This window comes from Oncorhynchus masou, chromosome 24, assembly GCF_036934945.1.
Source record: "Oncorhynchus masou masou isolate Uvic2021 chromosome 24, UVic_Omas_1.1, whole genome shotgun sequence".
In the NCBI taxonomy this organism is placed as follows: domain Eukaryota; kingdom Metazoa; phylum Chordata; class Actinopteri; order Salmoniformes; family Salmonidae; genus Oncorhynchus; species Oncorhynchus masou.
The window spans coordinates 59,386,232-59,399,635 of record NC_088235.1 but is presented as its reverse complement, the minus strand read 5'-3'; the positions used below and the strand labels follow the sequence as shown (position 1 = coordinate 59,399,635).

The 13,404-nt window shown below is 42.1% G+C and overlaps 1 protein-coding gene across 1 annotated transcript in view; it reads right to left on the bottom strand.

Annotated features, from left to right (window-relative positions):
• LOC135512402 (serine/threonine-protein phosphatase 2A 56 kDa regulatory subunit delta isoform-like) overlaps positions 1-13,404 on the bottom strand; it is a 60,590-nt gene that overhangs the window by 19,825 nt on the left and 27,361 nt on the right. The window contains exon 4 of the mRNA XM_064934409.1: positions 624-823. Coding sequence (XP_064790481.1) covers positions 624-823 — 200 coding nt within the window. The remainder of the gene's footprint in view (positions 1-623; positions 824-13,404) is intronic.

The window sequence follows — 13,404 nt, the reverse complement described above, 5'->3', positions numbered from 1 at the left end:
AGGTGAGTCAATTAAGAACTAATTCTTATTCTCAATGACGGCCTAGGAACAGTGGGTTAACTGCCTGTTCAGGGGCAGAACGACAGATTTTTACCTTGTCAGCTCGGGGTTTTGAACTTGCAACCTTCCGGTTACTAGTCCAACGCTCTAACCACTAGGCTACCCTGCCGTCTTCTCGGGTATGACGCTACAAGCTTGGCACACCTGTATTTGGGAAGTTCTCATACTCTTCTCTGCAGATCAGGTTCACCTTCCAACAGGACAACAACCCCAAGCACACAGCCAAGACAGCGTTGGAGTGGCTTCAGTACAAGTCTCTAAATGTCCTTGAGTGGCCCAGACAGAGCCCGGACTTGAACCCGATCAAACATCTCTGGACAGACCTGAAAATAGTTGTGCAGCGACCCTCCCCATCCAACCTGACAGAGCTTGAGAGTTTTGGCTTTGTCATTATCCGGTATTGCATGTAGTCAATTTAAAAAATATATATATTTTAGAATAAGGCTGTAACATAACAAAATGTGGAAAAAGCCAAGGGGTTTGAATACTTTCCGAATGCTCTTGTGACTGTGGTGCGACTGCATGCATGTTCACTAGAGTTTGTGTGTGTGTTCTCCTCTTACCATGATGACACCCTCGGGATAGATGGACTCGGTGACCACTTCGCGGCTGTGCGTGATGTACTCCACCATCTCATTCAGACCGGCACGCTTCACCTCCTTGTACTTCAGGTCGCTTAGGGGGTCCGTGACAAAGTCAAAGAGTACGCAGCACTGGCGCAGCTTCTGCACAAACAGCTCTTCCCGGTCGATAAGAGGCGCATCTGAAGATGAGAGAGAAAGAGAGAGAGAGAGAGAGAGCAGGGGGTGAGATCAATGGTATGCTGTATGTCTGGGGGTTAGGATCGATCAGGGCTCTCCAACCCTGTTCCTCGAGAGCTACCGTCGTGTAGGTTTTCACTCCAACCCTAATTTAGCACACCCGATTCTAATAATTAGATGGTTGTTAAGCTAATTCAGGTTAGCCACAACTGGGGTTGGATTGAAAACCTACAGGAGGGTAGCGCTCCAGGAATGGGGTTGGGGAGCCCTGGGCTAGCTAGTGATTCTTAACCTTCAGAAAACATTATACACTTGGTCTGTCATTTTGTGATCCCATCATTTTGTTCATGGCTAACATTGAGGATAAAGTGTCAGAGTCATACACCCCCCTTCTCCTGGACAATGAACATCAAGGTCTCCTGTAGTTTTCAGCCCCTTCACGGACCTGAGAGAAAGGACACGTGTCCACTCACGCAGAGGGCCCCACACTGTACCATGGAGGAATTCAGACTCCTATGGGTGGGTCAGTCTATCTAGAGCAGGGATGTCAAATTCATCCCATGGAGGGCGTAGTGTCTGCTGTCTTTTTGTTTTTTTCCTTTCAATTAAGACCTAGACAACCAGATGAGGGGAGTTCCTTACTAATTAGTGACCGTAATTCATCAATCGAGTACAAGGGAGGAGCGAAAACCCGCAGACACTCGGCCCTCCGTAGAATAAGTCAGACACGTGACCTAGAGTGTGTGACGAGTGTGTTGTTGCATAATGGTAGCCCTTCACACTTAACAAATAGCAGATTTGGGCACTGATAAGCGCCTCAATTGGAATGCGGTGGCTGTACAGTAACATGCTATAAATGAAGTTCGAGCTCAGGCTCTGCGCTTCAAGGGTTTTGACTGACAGACGTTCTGAACTTGAGTACCGCACGCGACAAGAAGTTGCCCTTCACATTTCCATATCATGATACTCATGTCATATACTGTGTCAACAGTTATGATCACTACGTTTGCTGTACAGTTACAAGATGACATGGTATACTACCCTGGGTTGTTTTGAACAGAATGAGTCCGTTTAGCTATTGCGAAAAAAGTTTGCCGCGGAACACGCACATGAACGCACTCTGGACTCCGACGCACACCAAAATGATGATCAGTTTCTCTGAATTGCCTTGTGAAAGCCTAACACCGTAAGATCGTATTTTATAACTTAGCTAAGTCATGTTGTCAATAGAGCAAGCTTTCAAATGGTGGTGGATAATGACAAATTAGACAAGCTGCTCTGTTTTTTTACTCAGAACGGTCTCTTGTTATATGCTTATGTTTTTTTCTAACCAGATACAAACTTGTCTTTGTGTGACTTAATCATAAGACTGGGTGCACAGCTAAGAGCCGTTTGGGTGCGACCGTACCATGTGACACATTCCCTGTTTTACTATCTGCTAACTGCCACATATAGAAAGAGGTTGTACTTTTTCTATAAAAGCCGAAACCCAACTCTGTTCGTTGGGCTCTTAACTCTGCACCATTGAGTGATTGTTAACCGCTCCATTTTTGCAAATCGTATAATAAAGTTGTTGTTTGAAGAATATACAGTCTCTCTTCCACAACAATCCGCTCGTAAGGTGCTACAGAGGGTAGTGCGTATGCCCAGTACATCACATGGGCCAAGCTTCCTGCCATCCAGGACCTATATACTAGGCGGTGTCAGAGGAAGGCCCCAAAAACATGTTGATTTCCCCCTACTTGTAGAGAAACGTCAACGCCATCCTCCTCTCTTTAATGTTGATGAAACGGTCTATCACTGTCATACCATACACACTTAAAGAATGTTGCTGTCCGATGTCTACCTGGCTAAAATGCTTGCTCGATAGCCTAACTTCCCTTCATGGGCAACATTAGCAAGTTAATATTAGCCTTCTACATCAAGCTACATATGGAACTTCCATCCTCTAAGGCCAGGGGCACAACAATGTATGGATTCATGGTTGGATCAGAATTGCCGTTATAATCATTGGCCAGTAAGGAGAATTAAGTTAAAACAAATCCCAAAAGGGCCAAATCCCTAAGGGCCAATTTTAGCAACCTGGTTAACTAGCCACCGGAGGACAACACAACAAGATGCAACAACTCAAGTTTTCCTGTCAAATGACGAACGCTGTCAATGGGATTTGAAAGGAGTGACGCCAAATCCAAGCTGACTTCCTTTGACACTTTCTTCAGTTGAGCTCAAAGCCGATACAAATAATTGCCTATACATGTTTTGACAAAGGATGCCAGATGTTCGCTGGCTTCACTTGCCTTAATAAATGCTACAGGCTGCAACAAATGTCAAACTCGTTTAGACTAGGCAGCATCAGATAGATGGCCTAAATGTAGAGAGACAGAGGGGCGCCGTTTCGCTCACTCTTGATTCTTTCTCTTGGGAGATACAGTGCATTCAGAATGTTTTTTATTTATTTCACCTTCTTCTCAACTGGCCTACCTGTTTAAATTAAGTTCTCATATTCAACTGCAACCTGACCAAGATAAAGCAAAGCAGTGCGACAAAAAACAACAACACAGAGTTACACATTGGATAAACAAAAGTACAGTCAATAACACAATAGAAAAATCTATATACAGTGTGTGCAAATGGAGTAAGGAGGTAAGGCCATAGTAGCGAAGTAATTACGATTTAGCAAATTAATTCAGACCCATTTACTTTTTCTATATTTTGTTACATTATAGCCTTCTTCTAAAATTGATGAAAACACATTTTTACCTCATCAATCTACACACAAATCCCCATAATGACAAAGGGAAAAGAGCTTTTTAGAAATGTTCTCAATGGTATAAAAAAACAAAAACAGAAATAACTTATTTACATAAGTATTCAGACACTTTACTATGAGACTCGAAATTGAGTTCAGGTGCATCCTGTTTCCATTGTTCATCCTTGAGATGTTTCGACAACTTGATAGGAGTCCACCTGTGGTAAATTCAATTGGTTGGACATGATTTGGAAAGACATACGCCTGTCTATATAAGGTCCCAAAGTTGACAGTGCATGTCGGAGCAAAAACCAAGCCATGAGGTCGAAGGAATTGTCGGTAGAGCTCAGAGACAAGATTGTGTCGAGGCACAGATCTGGGGAAGGGTACCAAAACATTTCGGCAGCATTGAAGGTCCCCAAGAACACAGTGGCCTCCATCATTCTTAAATGGAAGAAGTTTGGAAACACCAAGACACTTCCTAGAGCCAAACTGAGCAATCAGTGGAGGATGGCCTTGGTCAGGGAGAAACTGATGGTCACTCTGACAGAGTTACAGAGTTCCTCTGTGGCAATGGGAGAACCTTCCAGAAGGACAACCATCTCTGCAGCACTCCACCAATCAGGCCTTTATGGCCCGACGGAAGCCAATCCCCTCAGAAAAAAGGTACATGACAGCCCGCATAGAATTTGCCAAAAGGAACCTAAAGGACTCTCAGACAATGAGAAACAAGATTCTCTGGTCTGATGAAACCAAGATTGATCTCTTTGGCCTGAATGCCAAGCATCACGTCTGGAGGAAACCTGGCACTATCCCTATGGTGACGCATAGTGGTGGCAGCATCATGCTGTGGGGCTGTTTTTCAGCAGCAGGGACTGGGAGACCAGTCAGGATGGAAAGATGAACAGAGCAAAGTACAGAGAGATCCTTGATGAAAACCTGCTCCAAAGCGTTCAGGACCTCAGACTGGGGTGAAGGTTCACCTTCCAACAGGACAACAACCCTAAGCACACAGCCAAGACAGAAGTGGCTTCGGGACAAGTCTCTGAATGTCCTTGAGTGGCCCATCCACAGCCTGGACTTGAACCCAAATGAACATCTCTGGAGAGACCTGAAAATAGCTGTGCAGCAACGCTCATCCAGCCAACCTGACAGTGCTTGAGAGGATCTGCAGAGAAGAATGGGAGAACAAATATAGGTGTGCCAAGCTTGTATTGTCATACCCAAGAAGACGAGGCTGTAATCGCTGCCAAATATGCTTCAACAAAGTACTGAGTAAAGGGTCTGAATACTTATGTAAATGTGATATTTAATTTATTATTATTTTTTTAAACATTTGCAAACATTTCTAAAAACCTGTTTTTTCTTTGTCATTATGGGGTAGTGTACATAGATTGATGAGGGGAATAAACAATTGAAATCAATTTTAGAATACGGCTGTAACGTAACAAAATGATGTGGTCGACTCCAAAGTGGGGGCTTTTCCTGGCAGCCGGATGATGCCATCGAAGAAGGATGCAGTGAGTGAGTTGACTGTATAGGTCTATTGGCCTTGAAGCTTGCTCTGTATGGGATTGACGCTTCTAATTGCACATTTTAAATAAACATTTTATTCTGTAGATTATACGGTAAAATATAATCTATGGCGGATTGAAATGTACTTTTTTCAAAGCATTCATTTGATAGGCCTAACTTGAATGATTGTCCCTCTTTCTTCAAATTAAAGGCCTCGTCTATGATAGGCCTATTTATATTTGTATGACTATTTTGCTCTAGCCTATAGGCCAGGGATGATCAACTAGATTCAACCGCAGGATGATTTTGTCTTGAGAGGATGGTCAGGGGGCCAGAAAATAATTATGAATAATTTGTAAACTGCAAATTGACAACAAGAAGCCCAAACAGAAATAACGTTAGACTAAAACGTAATAATTTACATCCTTGCTTACATTTGTATACAATCACACGTCTCTCGATTATGCGTAGGAATACTTGAACAGATTTCTTTAATTAAAATCACTTGGAGCTGATTTCCTGGTGGGTCTTTTTTAAACCGTTTTTGTTTTTTAAATAAGTAGATTTATGGGGCTCAGGAACGCTTGTGGGGCCAAACATGGAAACCTTGCTATAGGCTATAGGATACAGTCAGGTAATGAACACATTATTACATACACATTTCATTTGATTGCAATTATTTGTCAGTAATTATTGAATTAGAAAATCAAATATTCTACTTTATTGCCCTATATACACACACATCACATAAATTAAGTTTCACCCTGTAGATGATAGGGATTGGGTTGCACTTTTTCCAGTGCTGCATTCACTTGACAGACCTAACTTGAATGATTATATACAGTAGCCTATCAAGTGTGGTCTATGATAGGCCTTTTCATATTAGCTAATATTTTGTTAAAGCTTAGTTAAGGCAATACATTTAAGTAATTAACCGATTATACATTTAGTACTTTTTTTTGTTAATAATGCTGTTATGTTTGTCAATCAGTAAAATGTTCAAAAAAAAAAAAAAACTGACAAGATAGTGCCCATGATTATAATAATTAACATTATCCACATTCTTTTTCCAAATTACACAGGGAGGATTTCCTAGCGTAGGTTTTCACTTGGATTAATATAACTCTTGAAGCACACGAGGCCCAGAGCTTGCACAGGTGCATATTGCCATGTGGTAAAGTGCTTATTTATTCCTTCTTCATTATCTATGAAAAACCCTCTCACTTGGTATCAATTTGCAGTCAATTCTGTTTGGGGGGGGGGGGTGTATTTGTTATTTTTTGATCACCTCACTTTTCTAGAAAATAAATAAATCAGTGAAACAGTAAATAAACTTAGTTCCGGCTTTAGCAATCTAGCTAAATGTTTTGAGTTCCCATTTCCTCAGGTGGTGAAAAATATAGCCAAAAGCCCAATATACACAAAGATGTCGGCAAATTCTTCCGAAGAGCCAAAGATAAATATGATAATTCTGGATCCTATTTTGACAGGTTGCACATCAAAATATCAAATCATGCATTCCCTGGATAAGTTAGATGAAATTACATACTATTTTTGCGTTGTATTTATTGTCCATATAGCAAACAATTGTCAATTTATTATAATATGGATTTTTCCCATATCGCCCAGCTCTAACACAAAATACACACGCACGCACGCACAGGCTCTGGGGAGGAATGTAGCATAACACACCAATGTGACCTCTGACCTATATGGGCTGAGATCTCAGGTGCTCTGAGAGATCAGCAGTATGGATCAGTTATTGTATCATAAGTAATCCTAGTTCAATCCCTATTCTTTCACAGAATTCTCGCAAACGCACAATGCACTCCAAGTGGCTAGCTAAAACAACCAATAGGACCTATCATTTATTCTCTGCATCCATTTGCATCCAAGCTTCAAATCCTCTGTGATCTCTGAAATACAACTGCAGACTTTAACATGCATGCCATGGGAAGCTGCGATCTACTCTTCCCTTAAACATATAATTAAAACATACAACTATAATCCGTCTTATCCTATAGCAGCACTTCAACACTTGGCAGCACACAGTTCATCCAATAGGGTTAATCCCACTTCCCGGAATATTCAAATTTGAACATTCCCAGAAAAACCGAGCTGCTGCCGAGGGTAGACGGGTCACATACCAGAGACATTCAACAGAATGTGCTGATCACGAGCCGAGGGGAATAGAGAGAGGGAGAGTCTATAGGGACATGTGTAACACAGCCTCAGGCACTAGACAGACACACACAGCAGCACAGAGCCACTGGACAAAAATCACTGTCTTGTTGGGAAAAATAGTCCTAATGCAAAACCCATGGCTGAAATCGCCCTGGCGAGGAACAGCAAACAAACACGGACCTTTCTCTGTGAGATTACTGTCACAACACTGCAGTGTAAAGCAGATGTTTGGGATCAATAAAGAAAACCAATAGTGCTTATGAAGGGCTAAAGCAACACATAACGCTACAGCAATAAAGTCTCTACTGTACATGCATTATCACCATTGCTTTGACTACAGCTATAAGTGAATTCATCACCAGTCCGATGCCGATGTTGACTGCAGAGTGTGTATGGAACAGGGAAATGTCTGCAGTCACATCCAAATAACAAATCTTAGACTGAGAAACAAGCATCTACTACAGGGTTAAAACATAATACAAAAATTACAATGCATTTATTTAAAAAAAATGTTTAACTTCATTTTTTTTTTTCTCTCAGTTTAACTGTTGAGAGGTAGAATACACAAGGTGCAATTTCAAAATGTGGTTTTGTAGTCACTGATAGCAGACAGGCTAATGGAGTGACTAACATTTTTTAGATTGGTAAATTAGTCTAGCAGCCAGCTAATTTACCAATCTAAACTTGTAGTAATCAAGGTAAAATTACAGGAAAAGTGGCCCTTCATGAGGAGTACAGATTTTTTGTGGCCCCAACTCCCACCAAAGTTTCCCATCCCTGATCTACTACAAACCACACTTACACATTTTAGTATTTGTTTTTGTTTTCTAAAAAGAGACACCATGGGCTTTTACTATAGCCTATGCATTTATTCTACAGGCTGGTTAAGAACTCATTTTCATATCAAATTCAATTGCGGTGGAATTTATCTTGAACTAAAATCATAATTCACCAAAATATGTAAATATTCAGGTATTTGTCAAAAAAAGACTAAGTTGTAGAGTGAATGTGAGAAGCGGCTCTGCCTCGTCTGCCAGCATTAGGGTTGAATGGCGGGAAACTCGGTCACAGAGATTTACTGCCCAAAACCACTCCCTTTTCCCGGGATAAACAACTGCGAAAAAACAGTCAATTATTTATATGAACTGCATGGCGTGAAATGGAACTGTTAAATTATATGCAATGTTCAAATCTGCCTTCTCTACGGCCTTTGCATGACGATTCAAAGCTCAGCGTCAAGACAGACTGCCCATCTCAGTATGGAGCACAGTTTACAATGTATGTAGACCTATCATCTCATCATGGTAACTTCTTTCGTGACAGACAGACCTACATTTGCTGCAACATAGCCTATACTACAGTAACAAAGACTGAATGCTGGTCTAATTTACCCATCTCCATCTGGCTTTCGGGGAGGTTCACATTTTTTGCAGCTGCAGAGCACTCATCAACTCCATTCAAATCGCATCCAAAACAGATAATCCTGTTCTAGATTGATATATAGCCCTAATATATACAGTACCAGTCAAAAGTTTGGACATACCTACTCGATCAAGGGTTTCTCTTTATTTTTTACTATTTTGAACATTGGAGAATAATGGTGAAGATGCACTATAAAATAACACATGGAATCATGTAGTAATCAAAAAAAAAAGTGTTAAACATCTGAAAATATATTTGATATGTTTTAGATTCTTCTAAGGAACCACCCTTGGCCTTGACAGTATTGAACACTCTTGGCATTCTCTCAACCAGCTTCACCTGGTATGCTTTTCCAACAGTCTTGAAGGAGTTCCCACATATGCAGAGTACTTGTTGGCTGCTTTTCCATCACTCTGCCATCCAACTCATCCCAAACCATCTCAATTGGGTTGAGGCCAGGTGATTGTGGAGGCCAGGTCATCTGAATGAGTAGGTGTGTCCAAACGTTTTACTGGTACTGTGTGTCCTAGTCTACCTTTCAGGTAATAGATTCAATGCAGTATTAGCCTTATATTTAGCTAATTAATAATGGGTTATGCATAATAAGCTTCTAACTTATAGCCTCTATCTCTTGAGCAATATGCACTTGTGCTCCGCTGGCCTCTCCTTAAAAAAACGCCCTTAAGGTCTTGGAGTCCCATGCAGGAAATATCTTGCTAGACATAATTTTTTTTATAGAATTTCTTACACCGATGGACTATTCAAAGAAGGACGCAAGCTCTTTATTGCTGAATGTTAAATACAGCAGCCGATAGAACTCAGGTAGTCTGAAAGAAGAGCGAACGCACTATGTAGGTAGGCTATAGCAGTTATTTATTCCGACCCATAACCAATCAATCTTCGTGAAGAGAAGTGAAAGCTTTCTGCATCTAATTCTAGTCCAACATTATTCAAGGATGATGAATGATGAAGATAAGGACAACTAAAAAGATTATCTAACTGTGGAAAGCAAGGAAGGAAAGAAGCAACAATACAGAAATAGAGGAGGTAGGCAAATAACATTAGGGGAACTATTATGAAAGGTATATATATATGCATCAGCCTACTAAATTATACAAATATGCGCTATTATATTTAAAAATGTTAATCTAATTCACTTGCCTATACTTGTAACTTAGTAGGATGAATGTGCTGCACCAGAATTACATGTTCTCTTCTGCTTTATCACAGTTTGAATGATGTGCATAATTCCAGGCCATAATATCACATTTTATTTGTCAAATGCGCAAAATACAACAACCTTACGGCGAAATGCTTACTTTACAAGCCCTTAACCAACAATGCAGTTGAGAAAAAAGAGCAGCAGTAAAATAACACACAGTAAAATAACAAGAGAGAGGATATTAAAGAGCAAAAAATAAAGAGCAGCAGTAAAATAACAAGAGAGAGGATATTAAAGAGCAAGAGAGAGGATATTAAAGAGCAGCAGTAAAATAACAAGAGAGAGGATATTAAAGAGCAGCAGTAAAATAACAAGAGAGGATATTAAAGAGCAGCAGTAAAATAACAAGAGAGAGGATATTAAAGAGCAGCAGTAAAATAACAAGAGAGAGGATATTAAAGAGCAGGAGTAAAATAACAAGAGGATATTAAAGAGCAGCAGTAAAATAACAAGAGAGGATATTAAAGAGCAGCAGTAAAATAACAAGAGAGAGGATATTAAAGAGCAGCAGTAAAATAACGAGAGGATATTAAAGAGCAGCAGTAAAATAACAATAGAGAGGATATTAAAGAGCAGCAGTAAAATAACAATAGAGATATACACATGGGATACCAGTACAGAGTCAATGTGCAGGTACACCGATTAGTCAAGGTAATTGAGGTAATATGTACATGTAGGTAGGGTTATTAAAATGACCTTACATAGATAAAAAATAAATAGAGTAGCAGCAGCGTAAAAGGGGGGTCAATTCAAATAGTCTGGGTAGCCATTTGATTAGATGTTCAGGGGTCTTATGGCTTGGGGATAGAAGCTGTTTAGAAGCCTCTTGGACCGAGACTTGATGCTCTGGTTCCGCTTGCCGTGTGGTAGCAGAGAGAACAGTCTATGGTTTTGGTGGCTGGAGTCTGACCATTTTTCGGGCCTTCCTGTGACACCACCTGGTATAGAGGTCCTGGGTGACAGGAAGCTTGGCCCCAGGGATGTACTGGGCTGTACTCACTACCCTCTGTAGTGCTTTGCGGTTGGATTGGCCGAGCAGTTGCCATACCAAGCAGTGATACAACCAGTCAGGATGCTCTCGATGGTGCAGCTGTTGAACCGTTTGAGGATCTGAAGACCCACGCCAAATCGTTTCAGTCTCCTGCGGGGGATAGGTTTTTTCATGTCCTCTTCACAGCTCTCTTTGTATTCTTGGACCATGTTAGTTTGTTAGTGATGTGGACACCAAGGAACTTGACGCACTCAACCTGTTCCACTACAGCCCCATCGATGAGAATGGGGCGTGCTCAGTCCTCCTTTTCCTGTAGTCCACAATCACCCCCTTTGTCTTGATCACATTGAGAGAGAGGTTGTTGTCCTGGCACTACAGGGCAAGGTCTCTGACCTCGTCCCTATAGGCTGTTTCATTGTCAATGGCTAACTTAATGATGGTGTTGGAGTCATGCCTGGCCATGCAGTCATGAGTAAACAGGGAGTACAGGAGGGGACTGAGCACGCACCGGAGGGGCCCCTGTGTTGGGGATCAGCATAGCGCATGTGTTGTTACCTACCCTTACCACCTGGGGGAGGGCCCATCAGGAAGTCCATGATCCAGTTGCAGAGGGAGGTGTTAAGTCCCAGTATCCTTTGCTTAGTGATAAGCTTTGAGGGCACTATGGTGTTGAACACTAAGCTGTAGTCAATGAATAGCATTCTCACATAGGTGTTCCTTTTGTCCAGATGTGAAAGGGTAGTGTGGAGTGCAATAGAGATTGCATCATCTGTGGATCTGTTGGGGCGGTATGGAAATTGGAGTGGGTCTAGGGTTTCTGGGATAATGTTGTTGATGTGAGCCATGACCAGCCTTTCAAAGCACTTAATGGCTACAGGTGTGAGTGCTATGGGTCGGTAGTCATTTAGGCAGGTTATACCGTAGTGTTCTTGGGCACAGGGACTATGGTGGTCTGCTTGAAACATGTTGGTACTACAGACTGACAGGGAGATGGTGAAAATGTCAGTGAAGACACTTGCCAGTTGGTCAGCGCATGCTCGGAGTACACATCCTGGTAATCCATCTGGCCCTGCGGCCTTGTGAATGTTAACCTGTTTAAAAGGTCTTACTCACAAGGGGCTCCCGATTGGCGCAGTGGTGTAAGGTGCTGCGCATTGCAGTGCTAGCTGTGGCTGAGATTCTGGGTTCATTCCAGATTCTGTCACAGCCGGTCGCGACCGGGAGACCCATTGGGCGGCGAACAATTGGCTCAGAGTCGTCTGGGATAGGGGAGGATTTGCCCGGCAGGGATGTCCTTGTCCCATCGCGCACAAGCGACTCCTGTGGCGGGCCGGGTGCAGTGCACGGTGCTTCCCCGACCCATTGGTGCGGCTGGCTTCCGGGTTAAGTGGGCATTGTGTCAAGAAACAGTGAGGCTTGGTTGGGGTTTCGGAGGACGCACGACCTTGTTGCAGCGATGAGGCAAGGGGGGGGATTAAATAAGATAAAAATATATAAAAATCACACACACAAAAAAAGGTCTTACTCACATTGGCTACGGAGAGCATGATCAAACAGTCGTCCGGAACAGCTGATGCTCTCGTGCATGTTTCAGTGTTACTTGCCTCGAAGTGAGCATAGAAGTCATTTAACTTGTCTGGTAGGTTCGTGTCACTGGGGAGCTCGCGGTTGTGCTTCCGTTTTGTATTACGTAGTAGTTTGCAAGCTTTGCCACATCCGACTTGCGTGGTTCGTCGGAGGGCATAGCATGATTTCTTATAAGCTTCCGGGTTAGTCCCGCTCCTTGAAAGCGGCAGCTCTACCCTTCCACCCCTCCATTTTAGCTTTTAGCTCAGTGTGGATGTTGCCTGATAAAGGGTTCTTATATACTAAGTGGAATGTTCCATTGTGGACTAAAATGGAGGGGGTGTCTTCTTCATGGCTTTTGGTTGGGGTTTGTACGTACAGTACTGTGGGGACGACATCATCAATGCACTTATTGATGAAGCCAGTGACTGATGTGGTGTACTCCTCAATGCCATCAGAAGAATCCCGGGAACATATTTCAGTCTGTGCTAGCAAAACAGTCCTGCAGCTTACCATCTGCTTCATCTGACCACTTTTTTATTGACCAAGTGGCTGGTGCTTCCTGCTTAAATTTTTTGCTTGTACGGAAGAATCAGGAGGATAGAATTGTGGTCCGATTTGTCAAAAGGGGCGAGGGAGAGCTTTGTACACATCTCTGTGTGTGGAATAAAGGTGGTCTAGAGTTTTTTTTCCTCTGGTTGCACATTTAACATGCTGGTAGAAATTAGGTTAAACAAATTTAAATTTCCCTTCATTAAAGTCCCTGTCCACTAGGAGCACTGCCTCTGGATGAGCATTTTCCTGTTTGATTACGGCCGTATACAGCTCATTGAGAGCGGTCTTAGTGCCAGCATTGGTTTGTGGTGATAAATAGACAGCTACGAAGAATATAGACAAAAACTATTTTGGTAGATATGATAAGCTGTAGACTACA